Source organism: Muntiacus reevesi, chromosome 9 (genome assembly GCF_963930625.1).
Source record: "Muntiacus reevesi chromosome 9, mMunRee1.1, whole genome shotgun sequence".
Classification (NCBI taxonomy): domain Eukaryota; kingdom Metazoa; phylum Chordata; class Mammalia; order Artiodactyla; family Cervidae; genus Muntiacus; species Muntiacus reevesi.
The window spans coordinates 3,295,275-3,313,265 of NC_089257.1; the positions used below are offsets into that span (position 1 = coordinate 3,295,275).

At 61.4% G+C, this 17,991-nt stretch overlaps 1 protein-coding gene across 1 annotated transcript; it reads right to left on the bottom strand.

The window, feature by feature from the left end:
* Window positions 1-1,972: 1,972 nt before the first annotated feature.
* RTN4RL2 (reticulon 4 receptor like 2) lies at window positions 1,973-17,730 on the bottom strand. Its single transcript, XM_065944623.1, has 3 exons — window positions 17,455-17,730; window positions 11,289-11,767; window positions 1,973-3,295 (listed from the first exon to the last, which is right to left on the bottom strand). Exons 1-3 carry the CDS (start codon window positions 17,483-17,485, stop codon window positions 2,546-2,548), a joined length of 1,260 nt encoding a protein of 419 aa, XP_065800695.1. The 5' UTR covers window positions 17,486-17,730; the 3' UTR covers window positions 1,973-2,545.
* Between the last annotated feature and the right edge of the window lie 261 nt (window positions 17,731-17,991).

Below are 17,991 nucleotides of genomic sequence, written 5' to 3' on the forward strand. Positions count from 1 at the left end.
TCTAGGCATGAGGTAATGAGGAGATGCAGCCGGGGAGGGGACGGGAAGGAAGGGCTGGGCGGGGTGGGGGCCGGGTGGGTGAGCCGTTGGGAGATTCAAGGAAGAAACTCACTGCCACTGCCACTGGTGACCGGCAGCCGGAGACCACAGAACGCAGGGGCCACAGGCTGGGCGCGGGCCCGCGGGGAGGGGGTCCAGGAGGTTCCCCTCGGGCTGGGCCGTCTTGCACAAACCCCCTCCCCTCTCTGTCCCGGGGGGTTGGACTGGATGGCCTGCAAGGCCCTCCTGTCTCAGGGTGTGAGGCTCAGGCTTATCCGTCTGGGTTGTCTGGGGTCTGGGCGTGTGAGATCTCAGGGCGGTCTCTGTGCGGGGAGTCAGGGGAGCAGCTGTGCACGCCAGTCGGTATTTGGGGTGCATCTGCCTGTTTGTGGGGCCCGTGGGTGTTGGCGTGCCTGCACGTGCTCTCTCTTGCTCCGCTTTGGTGCGAGTGTGCGTGAGGGAGCATGTGAGCGTGGGTGTGCACGTGATGGGCGTCCGTGGGTCTGTCTGGGCGGGTGGGGGCGGAGGTGGGGGAAAGTGGCCTTGCTGTCGGCTTCCTCCTGAGGCTCACACACCCCCCCTCGCTTTCACCGTTCTGAAATAGCATCTGGACCAAAGGCCCATGAATATTTCACGACGATAGTTCTGTGACCTGGACCGCCTGCTTCTGATTTACCAGCATCCTCCCCTCACCCCCTCCCTGCCCAGGCTCTGGCGGTCCCTCCTCCTTCAGAGTTCTTGAGGGCTGGCCCCCTAAGCCCACTCATCAGCCTCCTCAAAGGTAGGGTGACACGCGCCCCTGTGAGACCCCAGACTCAGCACTATTCACTGCACCCCAACCTCACACCTTTATCCAAAGTCCACTTGCTTCAGGCCTTAGATGTTAACTCTTTCCCATCTCATCCTCCTCTCTCCACCATCCTTCTGACACTCCTGGCCAAGGCCACAGACCCTCAGCATCCTTGAGCCCTGGCACTGTGATGTCCTCTTTCCATCCCCAGCTCCCCAGTTACATTCTTAACCCTAAGTTTGAACCATCCAAGTCTCCCCCAATTGCTTCTGGCAGACGAGACTCACCCAAGTCCTCAGCCAAGGCTCTCCCCTTTCCCTAGCCTCTCCTCCACACACTGGAAAGATGAAGCTTCTCATTATACCTCAAGCGAGCAAGACACCCCAGCTTGGGATTCTCATCCCTCTGATCACCAAAAATCTCTCGGCTTCTCCACTAACCCGCTTGGAGAACTGCTTCTCTGACCCGATTCCTCCCTAACGTCTTCTGCCTCACAGGAGCCAAGGGTAAGGGCCCATTGGGCCACAGGGTTGCTGTGTACAGCTGTGCAGGTTGTACACTGCACAAGAGCTGAGTGTGAGCTGAACTCCAGCCTTATGCTGTTCGCTAAAGTGTTTGTTGCAGTTTGAAGCTGTGGTGCCCTAAGGAAGAGGTGTCTTTTTCAGGTTTACATAAAGCCATGTTTGGGCCGCCCATGTTATTACTCCTCCTTGCAGGGGGAAGTGAGAGATGCTGCTTTTTCCTTCCTGAAGGAACAGGACCTGGGAGAGAACCATGAGCCAGGCTGGAGGCCTTCCCCAGGCCTGGCTCCTCCCGCACTGACAACTCGGGTGGGCTGCAGCTGCTTCCCTTGGACAATGAGGAGGCGAGGTGGGATCAGCACCCTCCTGGCTTTCGGATTTCACCTGACCTGCCCAGGACCCCAGGGTCACCCCCTTCCTCCTCTGCCTTCATTTTCTTCTGGTTGGGGCAAGAGCAGGAAGCACTTGGATGCTGTGGAATGGCTCCCGATTGCTTTCTAACTCTCCCGGCCCCTGAAAGCGTGATGGTTCTAAGCCCTTCTCCCACTTTTGAGATCCTGAGCCAATAAACTTTACAGGAGATAAAATAATAGAATTTTTTAATAAACTTTTTTCCCCCCCAAACAATGTCTGTTGATCTTCACCACACAGGGGCCATGGTGGAGAGGAACCGTTCTCTCCAGGCACCCTCAAAAGTGTCCAGAGTAGACTTAGGAGAAAAGTATTTCTCCAGTGTCAGGAAGTTGAGGCGGGGGGTGAGGATAAGCAGAGGCCTGGGGCTGGCCTGGGGTCCCTCCAAAGGGCTCCCAAGAGCGGCGCCCTTCCTGGAGCATACGAGGGCTCTGCTGGTGGGCACTGCTCCGCAGACAAAGCCCCTCTCGAGTTCACCGTGGGTGCTGGGGGACGGGATCCGCGGCGGCCCGGGGTGTCCACTCAGCCTTGGGATGGGCACGGGTTGACGGCCGGAGGTGGGGAGAAGATCCCGGCCATGGCTTCGGGTGGCTGGGCCACCAGACGTGCGCTCCGGGGGCTGCCATCAGCCGGCGGCCCGGGAGGTGGCCGGGTCGCTGGGGATGCGAGGCGCTGGGAGGAGAAGAAGGCAGGCCGCCAGCCCGCAGTGGGCACTGAGGACGGAGGGCGAGGGGCGGGGGTCGGGGGCCGGGAGACGCCGGCCGCTTCAATCTCAGCACCGCGGTCAGAGGTGGTGGGGCGCCAGGGTCAACAGGCAAAGCAGCGGGGCGGCGAGCCCGGGCGCGCGCGCGGGGCCGCGGGAGTCCGCGGGCGCCTGGCAGGCGGCGCCGGGGCACGTCTGCTCGCCCCGCCGGTCCTCGCCGCCGTAGCCGCCCCAGTAGTCGTCCTCGGTGGGCGCGTCGCCGCCCGGGCGCCCCCGCGCGTCCTCGGCGGGCAGGTCGCGGTAGAGGGTGGAGGGGTCGGCCGGCGGCGCCCCGGCCTCGGCCACCCCGTACAGATGATTGGAGGAGCTGTTGGCGCGCGCGCGGCCCCCGGGCCGCGTGGGCGCGGCGGGCGGGCAGGCCTGGAAGTCGGCCTCGCGGAGCGCGCGCAGGTCGCGGCCCCGGCGCTCGGGCGGCGAGGCGCACGTCACGTCGGAGCTGGACACGCGCGCCCGCTGGAACCAGGCCCAGAGCGGCCGCGCGCGGCAGTCGCACGCCCAAGGGTTGGCGTTGAGTCGCAGGAACTCGAGCGCCGGCAGGTCAGCCAGCGCCTCGCCGGGCAGCGAGGCCAGGCTGTTGTTGAACAGGTAGAGGATGGTGAGGCGGCCGAGGCCGCGGAAGGCTGCGCGGTGCACGCCCTGCAGCCGGTTCCCATGCAGCAGCAGCCGGTCCAAGCTGCCCAGGCCGCGGAACACGTGCTCCGTGAGCAGCCGCAGGCGGTTCCCATGCAAGAAGAGGTGGCTCAGGTTGGCCAGGTCCGCGAACAGGTCATCCTGGGCAGGCGTGGGGGGGGAGAAGACGGGTGAGTGCCCTTGAGATGGCCTCGGAGGGCGCTAGGGAAGCGCGGGGAGTAGCGTGGCAGACCAGTAAGGGGCCCGCCTTCTAGAGTCCTGGGTTCGAACCTGCCTCCTCTGACCTACTTGTGCGGGGAAAGCAATGTCGTTCTTAAAACTTTGGGGTGCATCAGAATCCCCTGCTGAGCCCTGAGCCCTGCCCCCCCCCCCTCGAGTTTCCGATTCAGCAGGTCTGGGGTCGGGGAGGGGTGGGGGGGCAGGGAGCGCTGAGTTGCAGCATGTCTTCACGAGTTCCCAGGTGACGCAGACGCTGCAGCTGGGAGGGCCACACTTGGAACTTCCGATTTGGTTGAGCATTTGCCTTGCTTCATTTCATCTGCACATCTTACAGACGTTCTGATTCCAAATCCTGGCCCTACTGCTAACTGACCCTTGAGCAAGTCATTCGGTACCCCTGTGACTTACTTCATCTGTAAGATGTGAGGTTAAATGAAACGACAGGTGTTAATACATGGGGCGGGCATTGCCTGAGTTAGCCATTATTGTGAACTTGGCCAGCAATCTGTCTCCTCATCCGTAAAATGGGGGTGAGTGTACCTCCTCCTGGGTTTGTTCTGAGCCTTAAAGAAGACAATCCACGTGCAGATGAGACGGGTGAAGTCCGGGTTCAAACACAGCTTTGCCCTCTTTGCAGCTGCATTACTTTCAGCAAGTTATTTAGTCTGCTTCCTCAGTGTGTGTAACTCAAGAGAACAACTCTCTCAGCAGACTGGGGGGGTTAGATGAGATCCGGTAACCATGTGGTACCCAGTCGGCACACAGACCACCATCAATAATGGATGGTTATTATGACAGTGGGGGCTTCCTGGGTGGTCAGTGATAAAGAATCCACCTGCCAACGCAGAAGGCAAGGGTTGGATCCCTGGGTCAGGAAGATCCCCTGGAGAAGGAAATGGCAGCCCACTCCGGTATTCTTGCCTGGAGAACCCCGGCCTGGTGGGTTACAGTCCATGGGGTCATAGAAGAGTTGGACGTGACTTTACTAAACAAGAACATTATGACGATAGGGTCTTAGTTAGAATTAGGTTCCATCCCGTCCTTTAACAGAGGACTTTCCTGGAGCCAGAAGGTTCTGCTACTAGGCTGGGACATTAAGGGGACCATGCCAGCTCCACCCTACAGGGACAGAGAGTCTGTGCCCCCTGCCCAAGGCTGGGGCGTCTCTGAATGGGATCGTATCAGTGCTGGAAGGGCCCTGAACTGTGGTTCCGGGAGGGGAGGGGTGGGTATGCTCCACGGAGGGGAGCTAGCAGGGGGCCGGGCTCTATATTTTAGCCAGTTCACCGAGGTGCTGGTGATGGGCAACCTGGTTAGGGAATGACGGCTTCTGGGTGCACCAGCGCAAGCTACTTTTTTTTTTTTTTTTTTTTTGACAGAGGAGAGCTCTGAGACCCAGACAGATGAAGGGCTTGCCAGAGAGGGGACCAGAGCCCCAGTCCGGAGGTTCGCCCCCTCTTGCGGAAGACATCACTGTTGTCCGCAGACCCAAGGGGTCTGGCTGTGGTGGACAGGAGCCTCCTCCACCCTCAAGCCAGCTCCCCCTGGATGCCGGGCTCCTGGCAGTGGCTCTCCCACTGAGATGACCCCCCAGCTACCCCGCCCCCCGCCCCCCGCCAGGTCTCAGGCTCTCGGGCGGGGGGCGGGCGCTGACTCCCAACCCACCCCCACCCCCCCCCATCGCCTCCACCTTCCTGTGCTCCCCGCGGCGTCTCGCCCCCTCCCATCTGGCTTCCGCCCTCTCCGCTACAGGAACCGCGGCTGCCAAGAACCCTCCTCCCGGCCGCATCGAGATCCGCCCCCCTCCACCTCGAGGCTCCCGGCCGCCGCCCCGCCCCCCGCCCCGCTCCGCTCCGCTCAGGTGTCCCTCCAGGGGCCTCGAGCCTAGTCCAGCGGGGCCTGGCGTCCTTGTCCTTCTCTTCTCGGCTCACCCAGGGAGGGGGCTGCATGCCTTCCACTCAAACACCTAATGAGCATTTCTCTTTTTAGTGGAGCGTCAGCAAGAGTAAGATGCACCCAGAGATGGGAGGGAGGGGTACAGAGGGCGCGGAGGTGATGGGCATTTCGGGAGCTTCCGGAGGTCGAGAAGGGGCGACCCAAGTTCAGAGACCCCAGGGAACTCAGGCACCCTTGACCCGCAGCCCCAGAATTCCGTTACAGAATTTCCTGAAGCCGGTCTTTTTGTCTTTCCCCCCCAAAGTCCTGCCCCTGCCCTTTCTGAGACCCAGCCTGGGGGGGGGGATCCATACCCCCCCCCCAATCCAAGCTGTTGCCAAATCCCAGCTCTCAGATGCAGCCCTTCCCCTCCCCGCTGTGAAAACGGTTCTCTGTGCATTAATAAGCTCTTGACTTTCACAGCCCTCGCCCTCCCCCACCACCCTCCCTCTCACCCCCTCCCTCTGGGCAGAGAGCATCTGCTAAAGTCATCCTCTTCCATTTCGGAAAAACCACATTTCCCTCACCTCCCCCCCCAGCCGGTTCACAGCTCTCTGCATCCATTTGGAATCTCAACGCAGCATCCCTGCCCCCTTCCCTGGTCAGCATCCTGTTCTTCACCTTGCCTCTCCCTGTCCAGCCTCCAATCAGCTGCTGGGCTGTGTGACCTTGGGCAGCTGCAGGCACCTCTCTGAGCCTCAGTTTTTTTTTTTTTTAACCCCCATTGGTGAAACAGGGGACTTGAGGTCATTGATCATTAAGATCCATCCTCATCTGATATTAATGAGCAAGAGTCCTGGAATGTACCTCGTTCATTCAACAAAGCTGCGCTGAGTGTCTCCTCTGTGCCAGGCACCCCCACGGCCGGCCTCACCCATCTACGCCGGGTTATCATCACCATCATTTGCGTCAGCAGCTGAGTAACCGAGCGCTTACCGTGTGCCAGGCTCTGTGCTACACAGATCCCATGTAGTAACCGGATCCTCACAGCCCTCTGAGGCAGAAAATATTATCCTCCCCCTTTCAGAGATTAGGGGAGGGAGGGTTGGAGACAGTAAGCGACTGGCCTAGGGTGCAACAGCCAATAGGGAGTGGAGTGCAGACGTGAACCCTGGAGCCAGGCCTCGGAACAGCTGCACTCTGGACGGAGACAGACCTGGGGTGACTCTAGGCTGTGTTGCTCATGAGTTGAGCGACCTTGGACGGGATGCCTGAACTTTTCCGAGCCTCGGTGTCCTTAGCTGTTGAATGGGGGAAACGATGCTTACTCTGGACAGGGTTTCCCTGATGGCTCAGCGGGTAAGGAGTTTGCCTGCAATGCAGGAGACCCCAGTTCGATCCCTTGTTTGGGAAGACCCCCTGGAGAAGGAATAGACTAGTCACTCCAGTATTCTGGCCTGAATTCCACGGACTGTATAGTTCATGGAATCACAAAGAATCGGACTGACTGAGCGCCTTTCACTTCAATTCACTGGACTGGGCATGTGGAGCCCTTTTCAGGCAGCACACTCTTTAATCCTCACAACAGACTCCTGGGGTTTAGGTCATTGTCCCCATTTCACAGATGGGTCCGTTGAGGCCCAGAGCGGTTAAGTAACTTGCCCGAAGCCACAGGGCAAATCTGATCTGCCTCATGGAAAGACTGCTGTTTTGTGCCACGCAGGCTGCCCTAATGATTCAAAAAAGGGTCGGTGTCTCTATCACCCAGTTCGGCTCCAGTCGGAGCGGTGCTGCGGGAGAGCAGGGACCCTGTCCTTGTTCACGTCTGAACCCAGGACACAGCCTGGCGTGTGCTCCGTGAGTATCCGTGCGGCAAGCGCCTGCCGCGGGCGAGCCCCCCACCCCGGTTCCACCTCCACCGCCCTGCTGAGACGCTGCTGTCCTCTTCCCTCCACCGGAGCGCCCCTCCCGGGAAGCCCGCGCCGTCGCGAGGCACGCCTGCGCCCTGGGCACCTGACCCCGCGCGTGCGCCCCACCTGCCTGTGGCTTCTCCCGGCTAGCTTCTCCTGCTGTTCACAGGCAGAGGCCGCCTCCTCCCCGAGTGTGAGGGGCCAGGTGTTTCCTTCATGCCGGGGGCGTACAGAACCGGCCCGCCCCGTTTCAGAAGAGCCCTGCACCCCTCAAGGTGCCTCTGCCCAGGTCGCTCCTGACCCGGCTGCCATTTGTGATGGCACACGTGAGCCAGGATTTACATTCTGGTCTGGCAGTTTCTAAACTGCCAACTGGCATTTCTAAACCAAACTGATTCAGCACCGGACTTTACAAATACGGATTCATCGACTTGTTACAGCTGTTGATGGAAGGTATTCTTTTCACTATTCCCATCTTAAAGATGGGAAAACTGAGGTTCAGAGTGGGGGGCAGCAACTTGGCGAAATCAAGTCAAAATAACAGAGTGAGGATTCAAACTCAGGTCTGCTGACCCTAGATTCCCTAACCTACTGGAGTGCAACTGGATGGTAGAGACACCCAGCTCTTTTTTAATCATTAAAAAAAATTAATCATTAAAAGATTTGATCATTTAAAAAGCCTGCACGGCATAACTGATACATGTTGATGAGGAGGTCAGGGTCTCAGTAATAGTGGTTCTCACACTGCTACTGCTAAGTCACTTCAGTCGTGTCCGACTCTGTGCGACCCCATCCCTGGAATTCTCCAGGCAAGAACACTGGAGTGGGTTGCCATTTCCTTCTCCAATGCATAAAAGTGAAAAGTGAAAGTGAAGTCACTCAATCATGTCTGACTCTTCAGGGACCCCATGGACTGCAGCCTATCAGGCTCCTCTGTCCATGGGAATTTCCAGGCAAGAGTACTGGAGTGGGGTGCCATAGTAGTAATAATTAACAACAATAATAATGATAGTGCCCATACATCGATGCGGCCCTGTGCTAAATTTTATTTTCTCTTATTTATTGGCTGCAGCACGTCATGCGGGATCTTAATACCCCACCAGGGATGGAGCCTGTGGCCTTGAAGGGTAGCGCGAAGTCTTAAGCACTAGACTGCTAAGGAATTCCCTACATTTTAATCCTTACAAAACTTCTTAGATCAGTATTGATATGGTTAAGTACTACCATGATTGCCAGAGAGGAAATGGACATGGACGTGAAGACAGGTTGAGTAATTTGTCCAAAGTCACACATGAGCCAGGATTTAAATTCTGGTCTGGCAGTTTCTAAAGCAGGTGCTTTCAGAAATGAGCCCACTCTGCTGTTCTTCTGAGTGCCACCCCCCACCCCGCACCTGGTCGGACCCACGTGGAGCATTCTGAGTGATGAAAATGGCCTGAAATGTCATCAGATCACGAGGGTTCAGCTGCCACCGGGTCTTTCTGGTGGTGCAGCCTCAGAAGCTTCATTCTATGTCCCCGCTCCCCGCTTGCTGTGAGGCCTGTGATGCTGAGAACATGTCGGTCCCCAAGCACAAGCACAGTGTTTACCAGTATTTGGGACAAAGTCTTTGGGACCCTTGGTCTCAGCTTCCTCATCTTAAGGAAGTGTGAGCAGTCCCCCAACAGGGCTGCAGAAATGAGATGAGGTGACTGAGCACACTTTGGAAACCAAGAGCTGCCAAGTTAGGAAGGAAAAAAAAAGGAGTGTTCTGGCATCCACCCGTGGTCTCAGCAGAATCCTTGAAGTTGACCCATATCTTCAGGATAGGGCCCAAGATGAGCCATTTCACCAAGACCAGCATTCAATGAGGCGGGTTTCTCTTTCTAAAATAGTATCTTAACAAGCATTTATAGCATGCTTACCGTATGCCAAGCACCATCTCAAGTGCTTTACAAATTATTCATGCACTTAACGCTTTTCAAATCCCTAGGAGATGGATGCTATGACTACTCCAATTTTACAGATGGGAAAACTGAGGCTCAGGGAGGTCATAAACGTCACACACTTGTAAATGACAGAGCTGATACCTGTAAAGTCCTCAGCACAGCACCCCACACTTCGTGTGCCTGCTAATGGCTTGTTGTTTAGTCACCAAGTCCTATCCAACTCTTCATGACCCCATGGACCGTAGCCTGCCAGGCTCCTCTGTCCACGGGATCTCCCAGGCAAGAATACATTTCCTTTTCCAGGGGATCCTCCCACCCAGGGGTTGAACCCAAGTCTCCTGCAATGGCAGCTGCTTTCTTTGCAGCTGAGCCACTAGGCTGAGGGCTCGTGGGCTATTACTATCATTATTTATGCAATAAATATGCTTGCAGTGTGGGAGACCTGGGTTCCATCCCTGGGTTGGGAAGATTCCCTGGAGGAGGGCATGGCAACCCACTCCAGTCTTCTTGCCTGGAGAATCCCTGTGGACAGAGGAGCCTGGCGGGCTACAGTGCATGAGGTCACAAAGAGTCAGACTGGACTGAGCAACTCAGCACAGTACATATAGTAAGAATAAAACACAACATATTTTGCCAACATACTATCTATTTTACTTCCTGTCTCTCCCTGCCCCTAGGATGCTCTGCACAAAGGCAGGAGTTTGCTGTGTTTTGTTCACTGCCCTTTTTTCACCACCAGGCACTTACTGGGTGTTCAATAAATGTTGGATTATTAGTGCTAGCGTTACTGTCATTATCAGCATCAGATGCCCACAGGCTGAGCAGTCAGGCCCCAGCCGGGGGTGGGGAGGGAGAAGGGCCATCCAGGTGGGTGGGGGGAGAGGTTCACAGTTGGAAATCCAGAGGCCTGAAACCGAAAGGGAGGATTTTCTCCTCGGATGGTTTGGAGGGTCTGTTATTGCTTCCTGGGGAAACGGTGGGAGGACTTGACTGTCAGACAGTCAGCATAAGAACAGTGAACAATATTTAGATCAATAATAATAACAATAAATAACCATTACTGTTATTCCTTCCGTCTTTCTGAGCATCCATTTCCCAGCTACTTCACAGCTCATTACCCTCTCTTGCCTCCTTCTCCCCTTGCGCTGAGACAGTAGGTTTGGGGGGATGGGATCTAGGCAGGGTAGGGTTCCCCTGGTATCCGCACCCAGTGAGCGGGAGCCTCCTCTGGGGTGGCAGCTGCAGCGGCTCCGCCCTCCGCGCCCCCCTGCCCGTGACGTGGGAGGGCGTGCTGGTGGGCGAGGAAAGCCACCACGGTGCCCCTCGGGCTGCACTGCCCGCGAAAAGGCAGAGTCCCCCGGAGGCAAGGGGGAGAGGAGAGATCGCGGGAAGAGACACACACCTCCACCCAGACAGACGTGGGGGGTGTGTGTGGAGTGGGCGCGTGAAGGAGACAGACAGGAGGCAGAGGCAGACAGACGGGGGCGGCGAGTCCGTGAGCGAGAGGAGAGGGGCCGCGAGGCACAGACAGACAGACAGACAGAGGAGTCAGACGGGGCAGTGGGGGCGCGGAGAGAGACGGAAGGGGCAAAGGAAGGCCCCGGACCAAGTGGGACGAGCAGAAGCCTTCAGGAGGGAGGGAGATGCTGAGAAATGGAGGGAGGGGCCGGGAGACGGGGGGAGGGGGTGAGACACGGGGGGAGGGGGTGAGACACGGGGGGAGGGGTGAGACACGGGGGGAGGGGTGAGACACGGGGGGAGGGGCCGGGACACGGGGGGAGGGGGTGAGACACGGGGGGAGGGGGTGAGACACGGGGGGAGGGGCCGGGACACGGGGGGAGGGGGTGAGACACGGGGGGAGGGGGTGAGACACGGGGGGAGGGGCCGGGACACGGGGGGAGGGGGTGGGACACGGGGGGAGGGGGTGAGACACGGGGGGAGGGGCCGGGACACGGGGGGAGGGGTGAGACACGGGGGGAGGGGCCGGGACACGGGGGGAGGGGCCGGGACACGGGGGGAGGGGTCGGACATGGGGGGAGGGGCCGAGACACGGGGGGAGGGAGGGGCCGGGACACGGAGGCGGGGGCGGAGACAGGGAGATGCGGCGGCACGGAGGCGCTGGGCGCGAGGCAGGAAGGGTCCCGGGGAGAGAGGCGAGGCGGGAGGACCCCCACGTCCGCGACCGCAGAGCCGGGCTCTCACCTGTAGGTGGAGCAGGCTGTTCTCCTGGAGGTAGAGGTACTGCAGGCTGACCAGGCCGCGGAAGATGGTGCCGGGCAGGCTGCTGAGCTGGCAGCGATAGAGGTGCAGCGACTGCAGCCGCTCCAGGCCCTGGAAGGTGTCGGGCTCCAGCGAGCGCAGGTGCCGGTTGTCGCCCAGGTCCAGCTCCTCGAGCGCCTGCAGGTGGCGGAAGGTGCCCGGGTAGATGGCCGAGAGGTTGTTGGAGAAGAGCCACAGGGTGAGCAGGCTGGGCCCAAAGGAGCCGGGCCGCAGCGCGGTGATGAGGTTGTTCTGCAGGAAGAGGCGCTGCGTGCCGGGCGGCAGGGCCCGCGGCACCGCCGAGAAGTTGTTGGCCTGGCAGCTGACGGTGGGCGGCGCCGGGTAGCAGGTGCAGAGCATGGGGCAGCGGGCGGCGACGGGCGCTGCGGCCAGGAGCAGCAGCAGGACGCAGGCCGCGGGACCTGCGGGCAGACGCGTTGCCGGAGGCGTTAGCAGAGCCCGCCCACCTACCCCTAGGAGACCTAGGCCGAGAGCCTTGCCCTCTAGGTTGGAGGGGCCCGGATTCTGGGCTACTTCCGCTTTTGGAGCCTCCTGGTACATTAAAATAAATGCCCAGAGGGCACTCTGATGGGTTGAAAGTTGTTTGATGAGCGACCCTCTACTTCCATTCTGGTTTTCAGTGTGGTGGGTCTGACGATGACTCTTAAGTGTTGACCACGCTGCTTTGTGGTCCGGGGGTGGGGGGCGGTCCTATATGACGTTCTATACAGCATGGGTTCCCCGCCCCGGGACCTAATGCCTGATGATCTGAGGTGGAGCTGATGTAACAATAACAGAAATAAAGCGCACGACAAACCTAACGTGCTTGAGTCATCCCCGGACCACCCCCTCGCCTGGTCCGTCTAAAAACCGTCTCCCACGAAACCTGTCCCTGGTGCCAAAAAGGCTGGGGATGGTGGCTATATGGGGCTTTAGCAGCATCCCTGTCCTCTCCGCATTGGATGTGTAACACTCCTCCCCTCTTATGAGAACCAGAAGGTCTCCAGACATCACTGCCAGTGTCACCTGGGAAGAAAAACTGACCCCATGGTGAACAGCTGGCACTAAACTGAGACCCTCTGTGAGTCTAAGGCCCCCTGGTGACCGGGGGCCTCCTCCCTCCCCTCTCCACCCTGGAAGGGCTCTCAGGGACCAGGGGCAGGGTGTGTCTCCCTGGGGCCAGCAGCCATCTGCAGGAGAATGCGAGTGGGGTGTTCTGAAGGAATGCCGCTTCTGGGCCCTGCCTGGGCAGAATCAGCGCCCTGAGGGGGACAGCCCAGGAACCTCACCTTTTACACCCCAGGCTCTTCTTCAAAGTCACTTAAGTAAAATTTTTTTTTTCAAAGTAACTCTTGAAGCTTGGCTATGATTCAGAAGGAGAGGCAGGCCCAGGGGATTGGGGGCTAAAGAGTCACGTCTAGACCCCCACACCCCTGAGCGCCAGCGGGGCTGTGGGCCCCTCTCCCATCCTGACCCTGGCCTTCTGACCCTCACTGCAGCTGAAGAAGTTCTGGAACCACCTTAACCTCTACCCTTGGTCCTGGCTTCCCGATGACTCTTGGGATTTTCTTCTGGCAGGTTTTGCAGTCCCCAAAAGCCAAGTGCTCATTCTCTGGGCACACGGGGAAAGGGCACCGTCTGCTCCAGGCAGGGTGCTAGAGCTAGGAAGCCTAAAGACCCACTCCCTTGGACCCAAGGCCCTGAGATCTTGGGCCCTGGGGTCGTGGGGAGAGCCTGAGGGGGTCCCTGCCTGCCGGTGACCCCTGGTGTCAGAGGTGTGAATGCATGTGTGAGCCAGGTGCTCTGTACACGGAGCACTTCTGGGCCCGGGGTGGCACACGGTGCGCACATGGAATGCACACGGAACACACACGGTGCACACTCGGGATCGCACACGGCGCACACACACGAGGTGGCACACAGCGCACACTCAGGGTGTCACATGGCACGCACACGGAATGAACACGGGGTGCCACACAGCACGCACACACAAGGGGTGGTACACGGCACGCACACGGGGTGGCACACGGCACACACGGCACGCACACATGAGGGGTGGTACACGGCACGCACATGGAACACACGGCATGCACACTCGAGATCGCACACGGCACACACACGGGGTGGCACATGGCACGCACACACGAGGGGTGGTACATGGCACGCACACGGAACACACACGGCACGCACACTCGGGATCGCACACGGCGCACACACAGCGCACACACGGGGTGGCACACAGCGCATGCCCGGGGCGGCACACAGACCGCGTGCGCGGCGCCAACATCAAGGATGCTTGGAGGAACCTCCTCCCTGGAGGACCGCAAAGGCACGGTTGTCCCCGGCGCCCGGCCCCCCTGTGAGCGTACAGGCGTGTGCCCGTGGTCCCCCGAGTATGTGAGTGCCGGGCCCCGTGCGTGTGTGGGCCGGGTGTGATGTAATACTCAGTGACACAGCCGCCGCTGTTCCATTCGTTCACACCGCCTCCGCGCTGCTGGCCCTTCTCACCCCTCCCCCGGGCGGCGTTTCACGATCACTCTCTCCTCCCGGGTTTCTGGGAGCCACGTGGGCTGCAGGGGTGCGTCTCTCGCCCCTCAGTGCCACCAGGCAGGGGTGGGAGCCCGGGGGAAGGTTTCAGGAGGGCTGAGTTTGGGGCCCAAGACAGCGGCGCTCAGAGCCGGGCAGCCCTCCAGGCTCATCCGGTTTCAGGTTCTGGTTCTGCTGACCTGCCTGCCATGGCTCCGAGAGGCCCAGTGACTCGGCCAAGGTCACAGAGCAGAGCAGCCCGCGAGCACCGGAGCGGAGGGTCCCTGTGGTCGGCCAGGGCCGCCCCCTTCCTGGTGGGGTACCCCTCCAGCTCCCTTCCCCAAGGACTCAACACCAGAGAAAGCCAAATCCCTCTCTGAGCCCTTAATCCTGCGGCTGATCTATCACCTCGCAGCGTGTGTGTTCAGAAAGCCGCCACCCCCGAACCCCTCCATCCCCGAGGATTAAGGAGCTCTTTCCCCAGCCTCCAGGCCGACTGTTCCCCCAGGACCCCCAGAGAACTGGGGGAGGGGGCAGAGGAAACAGAGACACCCCAGGAGAGACGGCCGGTGGTTCCAGAGTACTCCAGAGTCAGAGCGGGCACCAGGGTCTCCTCCAGCCTGGGGGGGGGTGGGGGGCAGGGTCAGCAGGGCCCCCCTCAGTCCCTTTAGCCCACACTTCCCCGCCCCCCTGCCAGCCCCCGTCGCCCCCATCATCCTGGCCCACCTCCCTGCGGCCTCTCTGATGCAGGACCCTGGGCTGGGGGCCCCGCGACAGCTGCCCCAACAGGGACTGTTGCCATTTCTGGCCCTGGCGGCCGCCATGCAAGGCAGCTGAAACCCAAGGAGCCTCATCCATAATTCAGGCTGCGGCTCTCACTGGAAGCCAGGCGCAGGGGAGGCTGGAGGGCTCTGGGCTTCTCTGCCCCCAGGGCCTGGTGAACGCTGCCTTCCTCCTTCCTCTGCCCCCCCGCAGCCCCCCGCAGCCCCTGCCTGCAGGTCTCCTCATCACCCCCTCCCCGCCCCCTGCCTCTCCCCACCAGCACTCCATCCCCCCCAGGCCCCGCCTTCTCCCTCCGAGGATCACAGGTCCACTCCCAGCCCCATCGTGAATCCCTGGTGAGGACCTCCGTGAGAGGTGCAGAGTCTCACAGCAGGAACGGCGGACACCTCATCAGCCATCAGGGGCTGATCCCTTATCTCAGTGGCCACACCATCAGAGAGCAGCCCAGGCCCTCACCCAAACCTCAGTCTGCCATCAGCCCCTTTCTCCAAAGCTCCATCCGACCCCTCGCCACTATCTGGGCCAAGGAAAGCCCATTCCAGCAGCTCCCCTCACCCTCTCTGCTCATCTCACCCTATCTTTTCTCTGTTTCATTTTTCCCTGAAGTTAGTAGGTAGGTGATGCTTGAGTTGCAGGGGAGCGTAGAGCAGTGATGGGCAGAAACCATCTGTGACTGAACACCTACTGTGTGCCAGCCACAGCATTCGGACACATCTTTGTGCACAGAATCAACACAGCATCGCCCCCGCGAGATCAAGATTCTGGGCCCCTATTTGCAAGTGAGGACAGGGAGGCTCTCAAACGTGAAATGAGTTGCCTCGGGTCATGCAGCTGGTACAAGGCAGAACCTGGATGGCGTGAGTTCCTGTCTAAAGGGACTCTCTGATCTTTCTCTGGGAGACCCCATGTCAGCCACAGAAGCCACCCCTGCGTGTGAGAGTTGCTGGGCTTGGGGGAAAGAGAGCATAGAAATTGCGCCCAGGTGCACAAGGCCGGGCCAGCAATGATGCCGGTTCTGTTTGCCTGTTCAGGGTCGACGCGAAGGGAGGACCCGGCTCTCTGCAACTTTGGCTCCCTGGGCTCCAGGCTGTGGTTGTTTGAGGTGACAGCCCATCCAGGAGGCGGGAAGAGAGGCCCTGTGTCCAGAAGATGAGGCCAGAACTGACCCGGGGAGGGAACGGAGAGAGATCGGAACATGGCATTGATCCCGGAAGGCAGAGGGGCCCAGAGCCAGAAATGATCCATTCATCGTCAAGGACGCCAGGCCATCGCCCTGGGGCATCAAGGCTCCCAAAGTTCTCAGCCCAGGAGTCACCCTTTGGTCCAGAAGTCGCTGGGAGAGAACAAACTGGAGGAGAAGGCGGGGAAGAGTGGCCCCAGGGAAAATGCTCCCTGGGAAAGGAGTCCAGGCCTGGGGTTCTGACACCAGAAAAGGCTGGGAAGGGCTGGGGCCTGCCGGGCAGATGCTGAGGGGGTAGGGGCCGAGGAAGTGGGAGGCGATGGCGTGACGTAGGGGCCCGGGAGGCACTGGCGCGGGTGCCGGAGGTTCAGAGCCGCCGCAAACGGCTTCTCACCCCGCCAGAATGTAACACCCCGAAATAAGCAGCCACCGTGGTGGCGGAGACGGCAGAATCCTCCTCCTCCGACGGCGGCCGGCGGAGCCCAGAGATATAAATGGCAGCGTGCGGCCAGCCAGGGCGCCCACCCCTGGAGGCTGCCACCCCACGCCGGTATCCCCCCCGAACCCCCCTCACAGCTGCCCCTCTCCCCCCAGCCCGGAGCGCAGAGCCCGGGCGGGGGCTGGCCCGCCGGCCACTCCCTGCGAGGAGCGCTGTGATGGGCAGGCGCTTTGGAAATGGAGGGCTCCCCACGTGGACGTGCTCACCAGAAGCCTCTTTGTCTCTCTCTCCCGTTCCTCTGCCGCCTTCCTTTCGGCCCTTCCCAGCCCTCGGCCCGGTCCTGATGAACTCCGACCGCCTCTCCCCTCCGGTTTCCCAGACCCAAGCCTGGAGCTCACGGTCCCTGACCCCGCACCTCTGTCCACCACCCGGTCCTCCTCCGCTCGCGGGCTGTCTGCTCACTGCCCGCGCCCTCGCATCCCTAGATCGCAGTCCTCAGCGCATTCCCGTCCCTCGCACCCCCAGGAGCCGGCCTGGGCCCTAGCGGTCTGCCCCCTCGCCCCTGACCCGCCCTCCCCTCTCGCCGCCCCCCCTCCGTCCTCACCGGGTCCCCCTCCCTCCCAGCTTTCCCCGTCTAACCTTTCTTCCGCCTCCTCCCTGCCGCCCTCCGCGGACCCCTCTCCATCTCTGGCTGCTCCTTGCTGCCCCTCGCTGCCAGCCCCTTCCCACCCCAGCCCACACCCTGGCCGGTCGGCCACACCGTCCGTGGAGCGCTGCCCTTTGTAGCGCCCGCCGCTGTCCTGCCGGGGAGGGCCGTTGGGGTCTCCCCCGCCCCCCGCGCCCCGACCCTCCCAGACAGCGCCCTGCTCTCACCCCCGTCCCCCCGGCGGCTGGAAAGCGCTGAGGCACCGGGCGCCAGAAGTTGCTGAGTCGGCGCTGCCCGGCCGCCCGGAGTCCTCAGCATCGCCCCGAGCAGGTGGGGCCGGGATGGCGGGACCGGAGCACCTCCCCGCCCCGGCCCGGGTCCCCCCTCGCTCACGAGCCGCCCGCCCAGCCCGGCGGGCTCCGGGGCGGGGGCGGGGCCCGGGGCTGCGTGCTCCCCCCACCCCCCAGGCCGCCCCCCACCCGCGCGCCCTGGGGGCCGGGGCGCCCGGCTTCCCTCCGCCCGCGGGGGTCCCTACCTGGCAGCAGGCTCCCGAGCCCGGGCAGCATCTTGTCGCGACGCTCGGGGGAGGGCGCCTCCACGGGCTCCCCGAGCCCGCCGGACGGACGGCGGGGGACCCCGCGGGGCTCCGGGAGGGCCCCGCGCGGCGTGGCCGGGCCGCGGCGGTCTACCCCGCGCCCCCCGGGCTGCGAGCCTCGGGAGCAGCCATCGGCCCCGACGGGGCGTGGAAGGCTGGGGCTGGCCGTCGACGTCCGGGGCCCGCGCCCCCGGGAGTGCAGGCAGCGCGCGGGCCCGTCCGTCCGACCGTCGGTCGGTCCGCTCGCCCCGGCCGCTCGCCGAGCGAGAGTGCGGACGGCGAGGCTGCTCTTCCCACCGCCTCCTCCCGGCGCTCGCTGGCTCCTCCCTCGTCTCCCGGCTTGCCGGCTTAACCCTTGCCTGGCCGCCAGGAGGCGGAGCGGCTCGCCGGCCCCCGGCAGTCCGGCCCCCTCCCTTGCCTGGGGGGCCCGGAGGGCAGTGTTCGATCGCCCTCCCGCGCCCCGCTGGTGGAGCAATC